The sequence below is a fragment of the Pogona vitticeps genome, chromosome 6 (genome assembly GCF_051106095.1).
Source record: "Pogona vitticeps strain Pit_001003342236 chromosome 6, PviZW2.1, whole genome shotgun sequence".
NCBI lineage: Eukaryota > Metazoa > Chordata > Lepidosauria > Squamata > Agamidae > Pogona > Pogona vitticeps.
Genome location: NC_135788.1, coordinates 90,251,378 through 90,270,340, shown reverse-complemented (window position 1 = coordinate 90,270,340; position 18,963 = coordinate 90,251,378). Strand labels below are relative to the sequence as shown.

At 41.3% G+C, this 18,963-nt stretch overlaps 1 protein-coding gene across 2 annotated transcripts in view; it reads right to left on the bottom strand.

Annotated features, from left to right (window-relative positions):
* Nucleotides 1–5,069: 5,069 nt before the first annotated feature.
* The window catches only part of LOC110082037 (transcription factor CP2-like protein 1), a 30,813-nt gene continuing 16,919 nt past the window's right edge, over nucleotides 5,070–18,963 (bottom strand). For both annotated transcript variants that reach the window (XM_020799241.3, XM_078377846.1), the window contains 8 exons: nucleotides 16,753–16,850; nucleotides 16,594–16,648; nucleotides 14,922–15,015; nucleotides 13,995–14,085; nucleotides 10,018–10,100; nucleotides 9,355–9,503; nucleotides 6,453–6,504; nucleotides 5,070–5,228 (listed from right to left, as the gene is read on the bottom strand). In XM_020799241.3, the coding sequence (XP_020654900.3) occupies nucleotides 5,191–5,228; nucleotides 6,453–6,504; nucleotides 9,355–9,503; nucleotides 10,018–10,100; nucleotides 13,995–14,085; nucleotides 14,922–15,015; nucleotides 16,594–16,648; nucleotides 16,753–16,850 (660 nt within the window). In that variant the 3' untranslated portion in view covers nucleotides 5,070–5,190. The remainder of the gene's footprint in view (nucleotides 5,229–6,452; nucleotides 6,505–9,354; nucleotides 9,504–10,017; nucleotides 10,101–13,994; nucleotides 14,086–14,921; nucleotides 15,016–16,593; nucleotides 16,649–16,752; nucleotides 16,851–18,963) is intronic.

The following is an 18,963-nucleotide window of genomic DNA, read 5'->3' as shown; positions in this document are numbered from 1 at the left end:
CACATTCTCACTACCACACATGCACAGAACCTGGACGTAATTCTGTTTTCAGAAGCCTTTGAACTTAGAAGCTACAAAAGCACAATACTTGTTTTTAAGCTAAGACACCAAAAAGCCAAATATTCTCATTCCATTATTTCCATCTATTTTCATACATAATTTTAAACAAGAATCAACATTGGTTGTTGAGAATAGACTTTTCAAAGCTAGGACACCTATGTATTCTTGATGTTTAGGACAAGGGTAGGGCATAAAGATAATATTTTTAGGAAGTGATGTGAATAATAATTTTGGAATGTGTAGTAACCCTTTCATAGATAGCTGTTATAAATTGCACTATGTCATCAATCTGTCCTGTTCTCTGATAGGTTTCTTATGTTTGTGTGATTGCTACAGATCTGTGTGTGTGAAAGAGCGCAAGCTGCACGCACATTTTTGAAGATTATGAAAATGTAGTAGGTGTCCAGACTGCTGGGGCCAATGCATGAGTGAAAGTGTTGAGGAAGGATTTATTAACCATATTGGTAAATACTTGTTCCAAAAAACTGTGCCAAATTCATTATCAAAAGAAAAATTATGGTCCTCTGCCTCTTCAGGTTCCAGTTACAGGTGGGTTACTTGTGTACAAGTATTGTAATCCAAAGGCCATTGTGACTGATGTAATTTTCATAGAATCATAGAAAAGTGAAGATGGAAGGGGGCCTACAAGGCCGTCAAGTCCAACCCTCTGCTCAATGCAGGAATATATTTTATTTATTATATTCCCTCCTTTCCTATCTGCTTATTCAACTAGAAACTTAAAATCCCAGTTGTCAAACGGTAGCATCACCGCCAACTACTCTTGTGCTGGAATAGTATTAAGTTCTGCTACAATAGAAGCTGCATGTGTGTCAGTGTTCAGCCATATCTGGTCACATCATATGGAAAGTTAGGTCATTATCCATCAGCTAGTGCCTGCTTGTCTTGAGAGCGGAGTGAAGATGGTGTCAATGATGTTAGAAATACAGCCAAGCAGTCTGGAATAACCCCAGTCTTTTAAAAAAATGCTGAGGCAGCCATCTCATAGATTTTGAAGGTGCAATAACACAGCCATAAGTCATAGTTGTTAAACAGCACCTACAGTGGATGCATAGGTAATTTTGCACCATACTGTTAAAAACATATGTTAAGAACTCCATATTTCTTGTTTATTGAAATGTGAACATGGCAGGTCCATGGTACAGTGTGATTGGGATAGATGGTGGAAAAGGAGTCGTGTTCCTTAGCCAAAAAAAAAGGCCTGTTTCAAGAGGAAGGAACTGTAAGAGGCATCCTAGACTACCCTTAATCTGTGGGTTGTTACATGGCTAAGGTTTGGAACTTGAAGACAGAAACAAGTATATCAATGTATTAGATAGGCAAGAGAAGAGTTGCATTTTCTGACAGAATTGCAAAGGTGCCAGTATTTTTGGCCGTGACTATAGGCGGTCCCATTTAGTAAATTCCATCAGGAAACGCATGGCATCATGTTAATATGTATGAACACTTTTTATACAAAAAACTATTAGTGAAAGATTGATGGAGATCCCTTATATTACTTTTTCTGCTTTCCTGATTAGTTTAAAAAGCTACTTCAGATTAGTGGAGCACAGTTCTCTTGTTCTGTGTCATATTGGGTAGTTGTGGTCAAAACATTTTTTGGTAATGAGATTTCTAGAGTTTCCCCCACCCCACCCCAAAAAAAAACCCCAGTATATTGGAGACCCAAATTCAAACCATTCAGTCTCCTAACTATATACAGAGAAAGATCAGAGAAATATTTTAATAATTCTGTCCTTTTCCCCCTACTGGGCACTTTAGTGTGGATATAATGCCAAATCGCTAAAAGTAAAGTGCTCTGAGGGGGTGGAGAACCAACCTTTATTTCCTTGTCCATCTTATAATATTGTTGTAATCTTGGCAATGTTTGTACAGTATTGTGGAAAAAATAGTTTCAAAAAAGAAAAACATGTTTCCAAATCCTTGCTATTTTGTGGCTGGGAAGGGTAACACAATATGATTTTTTTGTGGAGGAGGAGGTGTATTACTTACATTTTTAAGGTAAGTCCACAGTCAGCATCTGAATTTCATCTTGCTGATGCATTTTATGATAATTAGTTCAAGACCAATTGGTTGTGTTCTTAGAAATGTGAAAAATGAACCAAAGCCATTATATAGTTGACAGGATATACAGGTGGCATGCTATAGAAGCATTAACTCTTGTAGGGATTTTATCTACAATCCTGCACCATAGTAATTTATGTTGGTGGCACATGAAATGATTTTGATGACTACAAGAAGCAGTATGTCACCACTTTAACATGCTATTGTCATAGGTGGACACTAAGATTAGAGTGGACATTGGGAATGTTATGTTTAAAAGACTGTATATTTACATATTCAGAAAACTATCTGTGTTCACACAGTGCAAATCTTGGTTCATTTCATACATATTTCAAGGTGTTAACTTTACAATGCTGTGTACAACAAGGCCTGTGGACTAAAAGATCATAATGGTCTGTATAGAGACCTTTGTGATGCTGTGATTTGTTTAAAAGACTGGGAGTGAGATTCAGCCAAGTTTGTTTGTGTAAATTCAGAAAGGTTTTACCAGAGTTTCCTTTGTGTGGGAATGGAAAGAGTTCTGTGGACTGCCAGAAGGTTCTGGATTACAAGCTTAAATGTTTTAAGAGATTACTGTGCACTAAACAGCCTTTCCTTCTCAGCCAAAGAAATAACACTTCATATGTGTTTGCACTAATACATTCTGTGTATCTGGCACAAAAATAAGACATTCTTGATTACTTTGTAATTATGTTGCTGATTCCCTGCAGTGCAGAAGGATTTAGACCACTTTTTTAAAACTTCCCAGCTGGTAACAGATGGCAGTAAGACACAGACATGTTTTAATACAAAAAGGCTTAGACAAATACAGTACAGCAACACCAAAATAAAAATATCTCTTTTTTTTTCTTTTAAGGTCGCAGTTAATACTAAAAGGTAAAAAGGAAGCGTTAATGCATATACATTTCTTAGGAAGAGACTTTTGAAAGCTAATTGGAAAGAAAATATTGTGTTTCTAGTCTGCAAATTATTTGCAGCTTAGGACTCAGTAACAGCATGATCCTGTACAGGTGTGTTCCAGGGTTCATCCCGAAACGTTGGAATGAGTGCCCCCTCTGCCCTGGTCACAAGTCATCTGTGGTATATTTTGAAGCAAACTTCGTTGGGTTCAGTGGGGCTTATACTTAAAGAAATGATTTAGCTACCTCTCTATAGCTTTCTCTCTTAAAACTAGCAAAATAATATCCACAGTTCTACAATCTGAGCTTGGAAGGCAAATGAAAGAAATGTTACTGTTATTTCTTTAGTGACTGGAGCAGTGACCTTGCTTTGTCCTGGAAGTTGGACTGCAGGTTGGAGAACTTTCAAGTGTTCAGGAAAGATATTGTTACACAGTTCCCCTTCTGCCAGGTGTGTGACCTTGGATTGCCCTGCTAGCTTCCAGCATACCTCAAGGAAATGTGATAGATCGTTCCAGGAAGACTGCTACCAAAACTTGTCAACTGTTGGTTGCAACTCTCAGCAGAAATTGAGTGTAATGGGTACCGCCACCCCTTCTCCCCAAAATAAAATGGTAGTTGAGGCTGTTGCATTCACCATACTTTGTCTTAGACGTCACCTGCTCTTTGGCAGGGATGGGCAGCTACACTCTTCCATTGGAAATGGTGGAGGTGCTCAAAGCAGAAGATGAAGAGGTTCTGAGTAAGTCCTGATGGTCACCACCATGCAGCAGCATCTATTGGACAGAAACTCAGGACTGAGGCAGACTGAATTTCTTCAGTGACTCATTACATAAGGCAGGAGGTGGGTGACACTTCTTTGACCCAGTGGTGAAACATGCCCCCAAGAGGCACCACTACTGGCATGTGTCCCCAGTATGAGTTCCTAGGCCCTGTTCACTAATGTAACACACACTCTGTACACAATACATTCTCATGTTGCCCTACTCTCTGTGGCAATTGGACTTTTTAAAAAAGACTCCACTAGTGTCAGTGGATGCTTCCTAAATGCCTGATTACAACAGCAGAGGGTGATTTATAATGGGTTGTTAGTCCCAAACAGCAACCCACCCTAGACTACAATGAGAGTTTTGAAAGCTTCATTACAAATTTCTTTATTGGTATAAGGTGCAACATATTCTAGTTGTTCTGTAAAGTTACTTTTTAAAGGTGTTTAGGATTTTTCAACTTCTATACCATTTTCTTATCAGTCCTAAGGGTTTTCACCTCTTAAAAGTAACCATAAATAATAGAAAAGTAACAAGCAGCCCAACAAGTAACATAAAGGGTTACTTTTCAAATGAACAGCATAATTTAATTATTTTTAAAAGTAATTTTCCAAGCTCTTTCATTCTCCAATGAGTAGAGGCTTTGCCTTTCCTTGTGTCAGTACCCCCTGGCAGGTCCCTCCCAACCAGGCTGACTGGAAATAGGCTTGGCTTTGGGGAGCATGATGAAGAGTTTGCAGGAGATACTCAGTCCAAAGGGTAAAGTAACTTTTCTGCCTTACTGATTGTCCTGCTTAAATGTACCTAGCATGTTCACATTAAACTAATGTGTAGTTCCAATTGTTGTGCCCTTACCAGTAGAGAATTTGAGAATTATACACAAATCCATTCTTTTTTTTTAAAGAGGGCTTGTAACCGTCTGTCGATACTTATTAATTTTAAAAAAGAAGTCAGGTTCCACATTCCAATAAAACCTATGTTTACAAACCAGCAACCTCTTTCACCCTATGCACTTCTGTCACAATATCTCTGGCTAGAGCTCTCACTTTGCAAAGTATCATCATGAGTGTGCCACTGCTCCTTCTGTCCTTCAATAGCTCTTTGGCAAGACTATTCACTCCACCCCACCCTGTAAATTTCACAGTAGAAAACTGCATGCAGCAGTTTAGTGCACTGCCAGTGCCTTCCTCCTGGCAGAAACCTGCTTGCTCCTTCAGTTCCAGATCTAGAAGAGTTTAGCCTTGGGAAATCTTGCACTCATTGGAATACAGTGATTTTCTGGGTTGCTTGTTTTTCATGCTTAGTATTATTGCACCTGCCTTTGAATCACTGATCCACACCTTCTTGCAGACCAGCAACACATCTTCTAGAAGGTCCAAGTCTTATTTTAGAACTAAGTGATAGCCTTCTGTGTTCTGCACTGTAAGGACACACAACAGAAGACAAAGGAGTCACTTTCAGTATCTTTGCTACTCCTACAAACTTACAGAATAATTTACACTGGATAGATCACAAAGAAAGAACCTGGAGCATCTTGAATTCTACCCAGGGCCAAACCCAACTCATTCAAACAGTCCTATTTCCCACTACCAGCGGTTACCAGTATAGTGCATATGGTGCAGGGCAAGCTGGGTGGTAGCTATTGCTCTCTTCAAGAAGAAGGCTGAAAAGAATGGCTGGAAAGTTGATGTCTCTGCTGCCTGAGACAGTTTTCTTATTATATCTAGTGGGAGGTGTAAGCCACTCCAAAAGAGGCCCAGAAGACATCGAACAGAAATCAGGTTTTTCTTGGTAATGGCTGTCCCACTCTTTTCCCATGGAGATGCAAATGACCCCCACCTCCTGAACTTTCAGAAGTAAATTAAAGCCTAGCTTTTTGTTCAGACCTTTACAAACCTCACCCCTTTGTGATAATAATTTAGTAGTAAGTTTGTGCTAGCCCATGGTTGGCTGTTCTGAGTTTTGGATTATTTGCTAGACTGGAATTTGATGATTTTTTGTTTTTATATGTTCATTTTTAAAATTTTGTTTGTTTCTTCTTGTTAATTGTTTGAAAGCTGACCAGAGTAGTGGCTAGTCCACTAAATGGGCAGGTAATAAGTCTAAACAAATAAAAAAGGAAGCCTCCTTTTACCATCAGAGGCTGCTTTATTAGACTAAGCTTGTGTCCTCCAATTTGCCAGAAGTCTTTATAAGTGCTTGGCTCAAACCAGACTACAGTATTTCAAGCCAGCTTTTGGATTTAATGAGGCCTTGTCTAAGAGGGCCACAGCAAACAGACCAAAGAAATGTCATCACTCTCCTTTATCAGCATTCAGCCAGTCCAGCTTACTCTTGCACACTCGCACTCTGAGTAAATCAGTTACTTTTTTCTCTTTAACCTTGTGGAGTTGAGGGTAGCATTTGCATGTCGCAATCTATAAAAAATCAACTCTGAAAACTTCTGGTGGGCGTTTCACCTAGATCTCAGTGCTACCTACCACAAATGGAAAAATGTTTTCTATTCCTGTTGGGAACTAGATCTGATGTATTTATTATAAATAGCTGTCCTCTTTTGCTCATCTCACACTCACAGATTTGGTCACCTGAGGACAAGCTTTTCAAGTGACACAAGACTGCTCATTATACTCGCAAGTTCACCTACCTTTTGTTACAGTTGCTACAAAGCATGTTTCGTCTGAGAGATTTCTGACCATCTGTGACAACCCAGAAAAGAACAACACAAGATTACATGTTGGCCTGACTTTTCAGATTTTTTAAAAAGAAAGTTAACTGGGAGTTATCAGGTTTGTTTTTTAAAAAAAAATCTTATTTTTTAATCCCCATTGAGTTCAGTGACAAAGAACAATGATGAATTACTAACTGTGGATGGGCAGAAGAGGTTGGAGGAGTCTACATTAGACTGTAGTATCCTCCAACAGTTCCTGATGTATGGTGTGGGGGGGATTTGAAGTGCAAAGTCAAATACATTAATCAGCCCCTCCCCCATCATCCACCTCCAACTTTTGTGCACTGAGCAGATACCCAGAAGGTGGAATCCGTGCTTTTTCAACTTAATGCACATACAGTCTTGCTGTGCAGCTGGGATCCCAAAGGATTCCTAAGCACAATCAGCCAATATGTTTTTCAGCCTTTCCACTCAATGCAGGGTCAGCAGGAACAGCAATGTTGGGGTGGATCAAATTGTAGATTTACCCTCACTCCACCTGGTTCCTGAATGCCCACAGAAGAATCATTTGTAAAGGGTGTTCTGGCTAGATAGAAAACAAGCTGTTACAGTATATACAGTGGTGCCTCGCACAACGATGTTAATTGGTTCCAAAAAATTCATCGCTGTGTGAAACATCGTTCTGCGAAACACCATTTCCCATAGAGATGCATTGAAAACCGGTTAATCCGTTCCAATTGGAACGGATTGCCATCGTTCAGTGAAAATCCCCATAGGAAACATCGTTGAGTGAAACAATGTTTCCTATACTGTATTGGAATGTATTGAAGCCGACTCAATACATTTCAATGGCATTCCGATGTCTCTTTTCCCTCATTTAAAAGTGCCTTAAACTGTTAGGAAACTGTTTTAAATGCTTGGCATCGATAGTCCAGCTTGTGAAAGGTATGCAAACTTAATTTGGTGTTGTTCTGAGTCTTCGTTCATTTTTGCTGATTTTTTTATTTTTCCTCATTGAAATGTATTGGACAGTCCGTCCAATACATTGCAATGGAGAAAACAAAAAATCAGCAAAAATGAACGAAGACTCAGAACAACACCAAATTAAGTTTGCATGCCTTTCACAAGCTGGACTATCGATGCCAAGCATTTAAAACAGTTTCCTAACAGTTTAAGACACTTTTAAATGAGGGAAAAGGGACATCAGAAAGAGCTTTAAAAGGGAAACGGAGATCAAAGAGCTGTTTCCGATCTCCATTTTCGCTCCTGTAAAAGTGTCTTAAACTGTTAGAAAACTGTTTTAAATGCTTGGCATCGATAGTCCAGCTTGTGAAAGGCATGCAAACTTAATTTGGTGTTGTTCTGAGTCTTCGTTCATTTTTGCTGATTTTTTGTTTTCTCCATTGCAATGTATTGGACGGACCGTCCAATACATTCCAATGAGGAAAAATAAAAAAATCAGCAAAAATGAACGAAGACTCAGAACAACACCAAATTAAGTTTGCATGCCTTTCACAAGCTGGACTATCGATGCCAAGCATTTAAAACAGTTTCCTAACAGTTTAAGACACTTTTAAATGAGGGGATAGGGACATCGTTATGTGAAAATCCCCCATAGGAAACATCGCTGTGTGAGGCAGCAACTTGATCAGAAAAAGACATCGTTATGTGAATTCATCGTTGTGTGAGGCACTCGTTGTGCGAGGCACCACTGTACTATACATAGTTTTTATATTAGCAAAGTTCTTGAATTTTGGGAATGCTCTGTGTAAATGTGAATTACAGCACTTACCCTGTCTTTGTGTTTGACTCCCACCCAGTGTGACCTGTCTGTTGCCCAAACCCCTTGATGCCATTCCCTGGGAAGTATCTCTTGTAGTCCACCTACTTTCTAATTAGAGCACTCTGTGGTCCTACTTGTATATATTGCTCAGATGAGTGGCTGATCTGCATGGTGCTGTGGGCTGAGCCCTGGACCAGGGCTATCTATGGTTATGAAGATTTCAAATTCCCACTCAACTAGAATCTTATTGGCTGAACTCAGCTAGGGAGTGCCTCAGTTTGACCTACTTCATGTGATTGCTGTGAGGATGAAGAAAAGAAGAGGACTGCACATCAACTTGCGTTTTTTGGAGAAAACACAACATCTAAACATAGAATAATAGGTAATTATTGCTGTCTGAATTCACATTTATATTATCAACAATTACAAGCTAGGCCTTCTGAGTAAGAGGGTCTGACATACGCTGTTGACCCCAGGCAGTCCCCTTGTAAGTTGTAGAATAATGCACAAGCCAAAAAATATAAGCTTGATTGGGTCTTCTGAACAAGTCACTCCCGGTTTGAAATCACTTCTCTGTCAAAAAGTCACCTCAGACAAGCTTTTTGAGAGCTCTTTGAGGCAGAAGCCTGGATCACCCAGCATTAGTTGCCATAGTAAAATGAAATGCATTAAAGAATGACTTCTAAGAAGGTGCTGTAATTCATTGGTGGTGGATATGTTTGAATCGTACTAAATTCAGTGTCATAAGGTGTACTAATGGTCTGACTGAACATAACTTCTTATTACATCTATCTGTTGTCTGGGAGATTCTGAGGCTTGTAGTCCAAGAAAGTAACTTTTCCCAGCTCAAGTTCTAAGTTTCAGACATTTTGTGCTGGAGAATTGCAAGGTCACAGAAATTAGACGATATTTAAACAAACATTTGCAGACAAGCATATTCACTTTGGATTTTTGGTGTCGAATCAAGATGACCAAGTGTCTGTGTTTTACAAGCTGTGCTGGCATGAGGATCCTGGGATTTATAATTTACCAAAGGAAGTTTTCCAATATCTCATTTTAGGCATTGCCTGGTGGTGTCATAAGGTTCATCCTTACCTGGTCACTGACAAGGATGTGAATTCCTGTAGGCCCCTGTCTAGAAACTTGCTGAATCTGATTGGCTGGAAGGCTAAGCAGTTCTGCCAGCTTATTGGTTAGCTCAGTGGCACTCAGTTCTTCCAGGTACAACTCCTGGTATATAGCTTCTGGAAATGGGGAAATAACAAATAGTATATGAATATTTACAGAGAAAATGGCAGATTTTAAAGTAATATTTAAATAGATGCCTTATATATAGGGGAAAAACATGTTTAATGATATGCCCATTCTCCTGTCACTATGAGAGAAGAAAATGAAAATTCTAATTCAGGTTCTCATGCTATGTCAAAAAAATTTTGCTCTCCTAAATGTTATATCCCATCTCTCAAAATAATCTTCCAAACTAGTTTACATTAAAATGAGTCAGCAACTGTGACATTGTTGGCCTGCAGTTCTGTGTGTCCATCACCATTGGCTCTGATGGCCAGGGTAGATGGGGGTTGTAGTCCACCCTGTGTTGAAAGAATCTTTGCACCACACAGTATGAGAAATTACACAAGAATCTGGAATCTCTTCTTAAGACACATCTTTGCTGACACCTCTTGGCAGGTGTACATAAAGTTAGGTTATCTCAGGTGAAAATCTCTCAGTGCTCAACCTGATAGAGTAATGTCCACTCACCAGATGCATTATTGGGGGAGCCATTTCTCCCACTCACTTCAGCCTCTTTGGACACATAAAGGATGAGTCGAGGGCGCACACATCTGTGTGAAGAAAGGGAAGTGAAGTAACGTTCTGTGGCTTATCTGGACTCGGTTTTGTGGCTAAGAAGACCCATTGGAAAGTTCCCCTCTCAAATCTCCTAACAATTGTAGTTCAGCTGATCTCTCAACCTAAGCCCTGCCATGTTGTCACAGGGAATAAAACTTATCTGATAACGAGGGTGGCCAGAAGGTACAGCCTGGCTTATAGTGAGGTGGGGGGTGAGGGGGTCTGACCCTCCAGGTATTGAAATGAGTTTCCATCAACTTGTGCTAGCCTAACCAGTAGTGAGAGAATTGGGAGTAGCAGTTTGTTAACATCTGCAGAGGGCTAGGTTTCACACTTGGGGGAATTGCAGTTGACGGATATGAATGCCTGAATTCCAGTGGTTAAAAGCATTACTCTCCTGCTCTAATCCACAAATTTGTTTGCTCAAATGAAGAAAACTTAGAATAATCAGGCATGTGGATTTTTGTATGGAATGACTGGGAACTCCATTTAGTGCTAGTACTCAAAACAAATTCCTGGGCTCAGAATTATTTGCCTTTGAGGAGCTGTTTTTGCACCTGACTCCTGTTGGTGGGTCCAGAGCTTCTAATAAGGAAAAAAAAACAAGGTAGACACTACCAAGCAAAACTAAAGCAAGGCTACCTGCCTTTCATTCATACAAGTGGCCCAATTAAAAATCAACCTAGCTGATCTCTGAAAGATTCCCCCATCTGCACTCTTTATACTATTTCACAATTGTTGTTTAGTTGTTAAGTTGTGATCAACTCTTCGTGACCCCATGGACCAGAGCACGCCAGGCCCTCCTGTCTTCCACTGCCTCCCGGAGTTTGGTCAGATTCACATTCGTAGCTTCAATGACACTATCCAACCATCTCGTCTTCTGTCGTCCCCTTCTTCTCTTGCCCTCACAACTTTCTCAACATCAGGGGCTTTTCCAGGGAGTCTTCTCTTCTCATGAGATGGCCAAAGTATTGGAGCCTCAGCTTCAGGATCTGTCCTTCCAGTGAGCAATACAGAAGGGGAAAGGAGCAGACCCTTCAAACCAAACCAAACTCTCACGAGGAGGTTCCAGAGCTGAGCTATTTGCAAATATTATGCTCAGGTATGTGGGAAATGAGTAAGGGTTGTCTAGAAAAAGGCATTGCTCTTAAGACTGGAGTGCTATGGAAAGCGGACTGGATAAGGATGAATGAATGTTTCTTTAAGGCAGAAGGGGAGTTGTTTCAGACAGTATGTTTACCTGGGTTTTATGAATGAAGGGAAGGAAGGTAATGATTTGGTGGGATGTGCCATGCCCTCATTTTCCCTTGTCCTTGGCTTTCTACCCACTCCCTGCTGCCCCACAACCACTTTGCCCCCCTACATTCACCCTCTCATTCTGGATGTCATCAGGAGCATGGAAAATGCAGCCCACACAAAACGAAAAAGTTCCATTTTTGGACCATAGCTCCCAAATGTAACTTTCTCCATCTCCCCCACTATTCCCTAATCTGTTTCTCGCTGTGAGGTTCAATTCTGACTGAAGTAGGGAATGGTAAAGAGAGAGGGCTGGGTAAAGAGAGCGAGGGCCTCATCCACCCTCATTCCCACCCTTTAGTCTCACTCTAGGCAACACAGAGAGAACTGGCCAAGTGGCTTCTGGATTTAGCTCATTGTGTTATCTGTGCCAGGCCTCCAGGGTGGGGCTTGCTCAAGGCATTATGCTCCCTGATGCAAATGGCACCCCCTACGCACATATCCAAGTCAAGGTGCATAGCATTCAAAGAGAGCAGTGTTATTTTGGCACACGAAAGAGAGAAACCCACTAAGCACCTTCCTCTGACTCCCTGCAATGCACATTTAGTAATAAAAGAAATGACTGATCATTTGCTGTCCTTTCATAATCCCCTAAATCTGCTGCCTGAGCTGGCCACCTGAATTTGCTTAACGACAGGACTGGCCCCTTTTACTGGGGTGAGTTGGAACACGCAAACACAACTCCTGCCTTTCAAAATGAGAGGTTCAGTTTGTTTATTTCAATGACAAACTGCGGTGCAATCTAATCCTAGAGTAATCCTGCAATGTGACAGTGTGCACCTCATCATCCTCACTCCTGTTTTTAATCTTGCATTCTGGGGTTGAGCATAGCACCATGGACATAAGGAGGAAAGATAGACTACAATGAGTCTCGCTGGCTCCTGTTGGTGCACAGGTCAAGGCAAGAGAGAGATGCACAGGTCAAGGCGAGAGAGAGAGAAGGCAGAAGCAAAGGATGGCTCTGTTTAGTTGCAGGAGACCGGTTCAGCTTTCTAACACAGAGTGCAGCGAAGCATTAAAATCCCAGAGTTGTAAAGTAGAATTGGGCATAACATTGGTATTATTATAAATCCTACTTTATAATGATATAAACAAAAATGCAACAGAGCTGAGCCATAAAGCACAACTGCAGTCAGTGTGCACTTTTTTGTTGTGTGGAAAGGAACAGGAACAGTCTTAGTAAGGAGAATGGGTGCAAGAAGAGGAAGTTTTGCTCCCTGCCACAGTCCTGGCAGAAGCTGCCTTGAGAAGCTAGTTGCTATTTGCATTTCAAGGAAAGTTCCTTGCAGCCTTTGAAGCAGGTGAACTTGAGGGCAAAACTACCAGAGAAATCTGCTCCTAAGAGGAGTGCTTGTTGAAGTGGTAAAAAAAGGTGTAATAGTGAAAACACATTTAAAAGTGGAAGCATGTGTGTCATCTGCATCAGCTCTGGCATGTAAACAGTGACTTCTTTTGCATGTATAACTTGAGAGTCACAAACAATAAAGCAGATCACATTGCTGGGAAGAAAATCAAAGAGCAGTGGAGATGCAATTCTTTGAACATGTCTTTTTTGCCCTCGGAAAAGGTGAATGACCTGCAAGCCTACTGTACCTTGTAGCAAACTAGAAGTTTCACTCTAGTTTTCCTAGTCCACTATACCAGGGAGGGGGAAAGATGTGGTGGTAAAAACTGTGCTGAACAAAAAATTCCCATCATTCTTCACCATTGCTTATGCTGCCTAAGGCTGATGTGAGTCATCCAGCAATGTCTGAAGGGTCATACCTTCTCCACCCCTGTGCCTCCTATCTACTACTGTATATACTTCTGGGTGGTACTGTATATCTTGCCCCGTGAATACTGAGATACAAAGTTATTCTGAAGGTCTGCAAGCACTTTCTTGTAGATGACCACTGGATCATCAGGAGATGGGTGCAGGACATGCAGGTCCCTAAAACAACCCCAGCATTGTAGGGCAAAGCAAAGTGATAAGAATCACCATTCTCATGGCAATTAGCCCAGTTTCACCCCAGCGCCCCCAGCTAAAAGGATTATGGGCATCTCTCAGCCAATCACAACCCCCGGGGGGGGGGTGACTAATGAATCTAAACGTATGTTGTGTATTCTGGTAAAATTTTCTCATGCTCCCTATCGCCACCTGGAGGCCAGAAAGGGCAAGGACAGAATTGCAGGAGAAAAGCAAGGCTTTAAGCTTTTCTGTTTCTCTACACTTAATCTAAAGAATAAATGATCTTTTTCTTCCTCTGTCCACTTCCCCCTCAGCCAGTCACAAACCCATTGGGCAGGGGGATGACTAGTGAATGTTTTCATGCTTGCCAAGGAATTCTGGGAGTTGTAGTTTTAAAAAATAACTTCATCTCTGTAGCTACATTTCCTGATCGTTTCCCTTCTATCTAGCTGTTAAGGATGCACAGTTAGATAGAAGGGAAAACATTAGGAAATGTAGCTACAGAGATGAAGTTATTTTAAAATAACTTCAACTTTAATATAACGGATATATAAGTCAGTTCTGCCATAGCTTTGTTTGTTTTTTAAACTAAGACCTTTCATAATAATCCATAAATCTTCTCCCTCTCTTTCTACTTTCATACCTGGCCTTTAGGGCATTTGAGAGTCGGATTCCATCTGCCGTTCCACAGATCTGTACTAGATCCGTACGGGAGAGCTTGAGCAGATCAGCTCCTGTAAGAGAAAGAAAGATGGTCAAAAGCAAGTGAAAAATTCAGAACGTGTTTTCATGGGTCTTTAATAAGAACAGAGTAACTTCGCTGGGTTCAAGAGCGAATGGGCCAAATTTTCATTCTGATATCTTATTCTGACCCAATGGGGTTAAAGGTTTGCAGCCTCAGTATGATTTGAAATTCCTTGGTCTCATCCCCAGTAGGAACAACACTTTTGAAAGTCTCGTCCCCAGTGCTTTGGAATTCCTCTCTTCATATATCTTGGATATCAACATCTGGTGTGTGTGTTTTATCATAATCTCTCTCATGTTCCTCAGCAACTGGCATTCAAAGACATAACTGCCTCTGTTTCTAGAAAACAGATGGACAGACACCTATCTTGTCTAGTAGCCATTGTTTACCTCCTCCTCCTCCTCCATGAATCCATCCAGTCCTCACTTAAAGGCAGCCATAGTGACTACTTGTGGTAGCAAATCTCAACATCTGACTATACTTCATGTGAAGAAGTACTTCTGTTTTCTGTGTCCTTAGTTTCCACCATATGGCTTCAGTGCAGGACCCTCAGCTTCTATAATTATGTGAGGAGAAAAGGAAACTGCCCACATGCATCACATTTATCTGCTTCTCCATACCATGCATAATTTCATGTATTCTTAAATGTTTTCTCAGAACTTTTTAAAATGGAAGTTAGAGTGAGAGAGGACCCAGGTTTGTTTGTTTTTTAAATTGTGAATGCTCCCCACCTAGCTAAAAGAGAATTGGTCTGGAGAAAATGCAAAATTGCAATAGGATGGTACATCTTTATGGACAACTTTCAGGGACAAAGAGTGACCTCACCTGTATAGCTGGAGAAAACCCGGGAGTAATTGGAGAACCTGTTTTTGTGCAACCACTGTTGAGTCTCCAAGATGGAGGCACTTGGGCTCAGGGTCTGGAAAGAACCAACCAATGGAGAAACCATCATCCTTAGTTACAACCTACAAACACTCTTGGAAGGAATCTTTGTGTGTAATAAATTCCAAGCCCAAGGGTAGTATATGAGTGGGAGTTCTAATCCTCTTATTTTTACTTCAGCTCCCATAGACAGATGCCTCATTTCAATTAAAAAAAAACAAAGCTAGTATTTTTACTTGCTCGCCTTTTCTGTGATTGCCTGTTTCAGTAGAAAAAAATGTAATTAGCTTTCTGGAACCGCAGGAGGAAAATCTTATTTAGCTTGTAAGGCACCTCGGGAATATCCAGTTATTTAGTACTTTTTTGTGTTTGGAATGTACATATTCGTCAATATGAATCGCATGTGTCTTTTTATTATTATTATTATTTTTAGTGCCAGACATCAAGGCCACTTTGCCACCAGGAGGCAACCTTGGACTGTTTTTGATCAGCTGGAGTGGCACCACAGAGCTACATACCATTTGTCCTCGTCTCAGCCAGCCTCTTATGGTGGATTGCATTTCATGAATCACATCTATTTTATCTCCCATTCTGCCACAATTCAAACCCAAAACAGACTGTAGCCTCGCTTTCCCTCATGCTGCTGCTCCTGCCATTACTTGCTTACTAATCCCTCTCCTAGAGCAAAGGTTTTCAGATCTGCTACCTTAAGAGAGCATTTTCCAAGGCGGCGTGTCAGCCCGAAAGGCTTAGCTTTTCAGTTCTGACTTATCCCACCTTGCTGCTGTGCAAACCTTGGATAACTTAATTTTTTGGGGGGGGAGGGTCTACAAATCCCGAGATCTACCAAACAGTATAACCAAGAGTCGAAGCTTTGCTTCAGTTCCTCCTTTGGATTAACAGCATGACCTAGAATGCTTTTTGATTTTCTTCTTCAGGATCAGCCCAAGAAATCTTACTTCCTAAGCCACAGGCACAAACCTTGGCCACCCGCTGTGGTCAAAGTCCATATCACCTACAGCCACCCAAGGACATGTGGCACACAAGACAGAAACTCTCACAAGCACTTGTTCTCACCCAGCACAACAGTAATACCTTTAAAAACTAGCAGGCTGTTGTCCTCTTATGAATCTGATGCACCAGATGGCCATCTCATCCTGACTCGTGGTACAAGTGGCCCTGCTCTTCTATGACTGACTATGGGAGAAACCAAATTCCATTGGGTTGGAATTCTTGGGCACCTCAGAGTTACGCACACATCCCAGAGAAAAGAACAAAGTTTGAAAACTGCTGAGTGGAATATTCAAAATATTTTGCTTTTAATTGCAGAAAAAGAATCTGCACAAATGCAGTGCATTAGAACAGTGGTCCCCAACCTTGAGTAACCCAGGTGTTCTTGGACAACAACTCCCAGAAATCCCAGCCAGCAGAGCTAGTGGGGAAGGCTTCTGGGAACTGCAGTCCAAGAACACCTGGGTTACACAGGATTGGAGACCACTGCATTCGAAGTTCCATTCTGGTTCGGTTTCCTCATCTGATGAACCAAGCAAGCGAGGACTTGCAACGCAGCCCTGCTAACCATTCATGGGTTTTAAAGGTGATCCCTTTTTCTTACCTCTGCTGTGCTTTCTGATGAGCTGTCCAAAGCATAGCCAGGTGAGGAACAGACCCTACCAAGGAAGAGTGACCAAGATGGTTATTCTGTTGGGCTGCCAAAGTTTCAGAAATGTGAGGATAGGCCTGGTGCAAAAGATGCTGAGCTTTCCCAACTGACCTTTCTGGTGTCTGAAGCTTGAAAGGGTGTGGAGAGACAAGACCAGGAGTGCTGGGAGGACTGTGAAGGCTGCTGGAAGCTTCTGGCCATGGAGCACACTGGGGGGAAAGGACAGGAAGAAATAGATGCCAGACTCCGGGAGTTGCATCTCACACTTTTACCAGTCATCAATAGCTATCTGGCTTCGAGTACAACATTTTGAACACTTAACTTTTTTTTTGTGGACGATCTACTTTTTTTTCCAGACGACAGCTCCCAGAAATCCTCAGCTGGCACAGCCATTGGCTATTATGGCTGGGATATTCTAGAAGCTGTAGTCCTCCCCAGAGATGAAAGCTGGGCTCATCCCAAATCACATGAACATCCACAGAAGAGCTGTGCATATGGCACCCCAAAATTAAAGCATGCTTTCAGGATTTTTTAAAACCACCCTTCTAGCCCTCATGGGTGTGAAGTTCAGCACAAACTTAGGTAGGTGATGCTAATGTTCCTCTTGCCATGGTGTCACAGGGAAGCAGAAACTCCTCATTGGATTACTCTGCTCTGAAACATGGTCAAAAAGCCTGCAGCTACTCCCCCTTTCCTGGCTTCTCCTTCTGAACATCTTGGGAGAAGAAAAGGAGAACCTCCAGATGTCTTCCTTCTTGACTCCTCCTTATTCTGTCATCTCCTACTGCAAAACACAAGCTTGCTTGGAGATATATTTAGCAACAGCTTGCTAAGTGCCGTACAAATTATAATTCTGGGAACAGACAACTTCAACTTAATGAGCCAAGGAGGGATGAGGGACACTAGGAACGGGTAAATTAGTAGCGTCGTGGAAATTTTGGGTCAAACTATACATGGCAGATAACAGGTTATTAGAAAGGGGATATCTGTATCTATCTCTGTCTGCCAATAAATGTCTGATTAATATGACACCTCCACTGTTTTACAAATTACTTCGCTTTGTTTTGTGATTGGTTATCACAGGTAAACACACAATTACTTTGCAAGTATGATTGATAAAACACAAACGTATGAACACCAGTGCACCTAATGATGTGCTATCTGCAATGTCTAGTTTGACCCTAAGTAGGAGCCGGGTGGGTTAAGGAAATGGGCCACACTTTACATCTTTCTATCTGTGTGCCCACACAAGTGTATGCAGATACATCAGAAATGTTTTTATATAAGTTGATGGGAAATGGGTTTATCATCACCAACATCATCACCACTGCTATATTCTAACGAGGAGCTCAGGTTAAAGTTAAAGCAGCTACATAGCCAAAACTGGGCTAGTGAGAAACAAGGCAGTGTTATAAGCTGGTTCAGGGAAACTGCAAGGTTTTGAGAAGTAGGCGAACATCTTTAGAATGGGAATTTAAATTGGGTGGAGGTTGATCCCACTAGAAAGCTATCTAGTGAGGATTTTTTTTCAGAGCAAAGTTAGTGGCCAAAAAACACTGACCAACAGTTGGAGGAGGAGGAACAACCAGGAAAGGGAAGCTGATAGGGAGTGGAAAAATGGGATGGGATATGAATTCCATTCCATATGGCTTCCTGGCAGGCAGACAACCTGAATACAATCTGTCATCACTGACAGCTATGTTGTGTACTACTTGTCAATGGCTATAAGCCAAGGCAGGGAAACCGAACCTTGTCTTGCAAGGGCAGTATCGGTGACGTAGTGGAACTAAAGCTCACAGAGGTCCTGGGACTTTCTGAGGAGCAAGGACCATCACATAGTATGCCACCCCTGTTAAGGTTCCCTGTGCTCTCTACATTTACAGTACCAGGGAGAGAAAGTGGATTTTCCGAGGAATAATATATTGTTGTAGACTATCCCTGTCATAATGCAAAGTCTTTGAAGGTGACATGGTCTTGAATTAGCAGTTAAGAGAGCCTTAAAGACAGACTGTTCTATATTTGTTAGCATGAATTCATGCAACTACCTGTATTTTTTATTTTTCTCCTAATGGGGGGGGTTTTCGTTACAGGGACTGAGCATCTGTACTTCCAGATTTATCACAATATCATTGGGCAGCAAAAAGATAGTAGTAAATTGGTTAAAAACATTTTTTAAAAATCTCATCAACAGCTGACCTGTAGAAGAAGGTTGGGTTTTCAAAACATGTTTCAGCTTTTCGCATTATGCAGGTGAATGCATTCCATCGGGAAAGTGATATGCTAAGGTTGCAAATAACATTCTGCTCTAAGGAAATTAGGGAT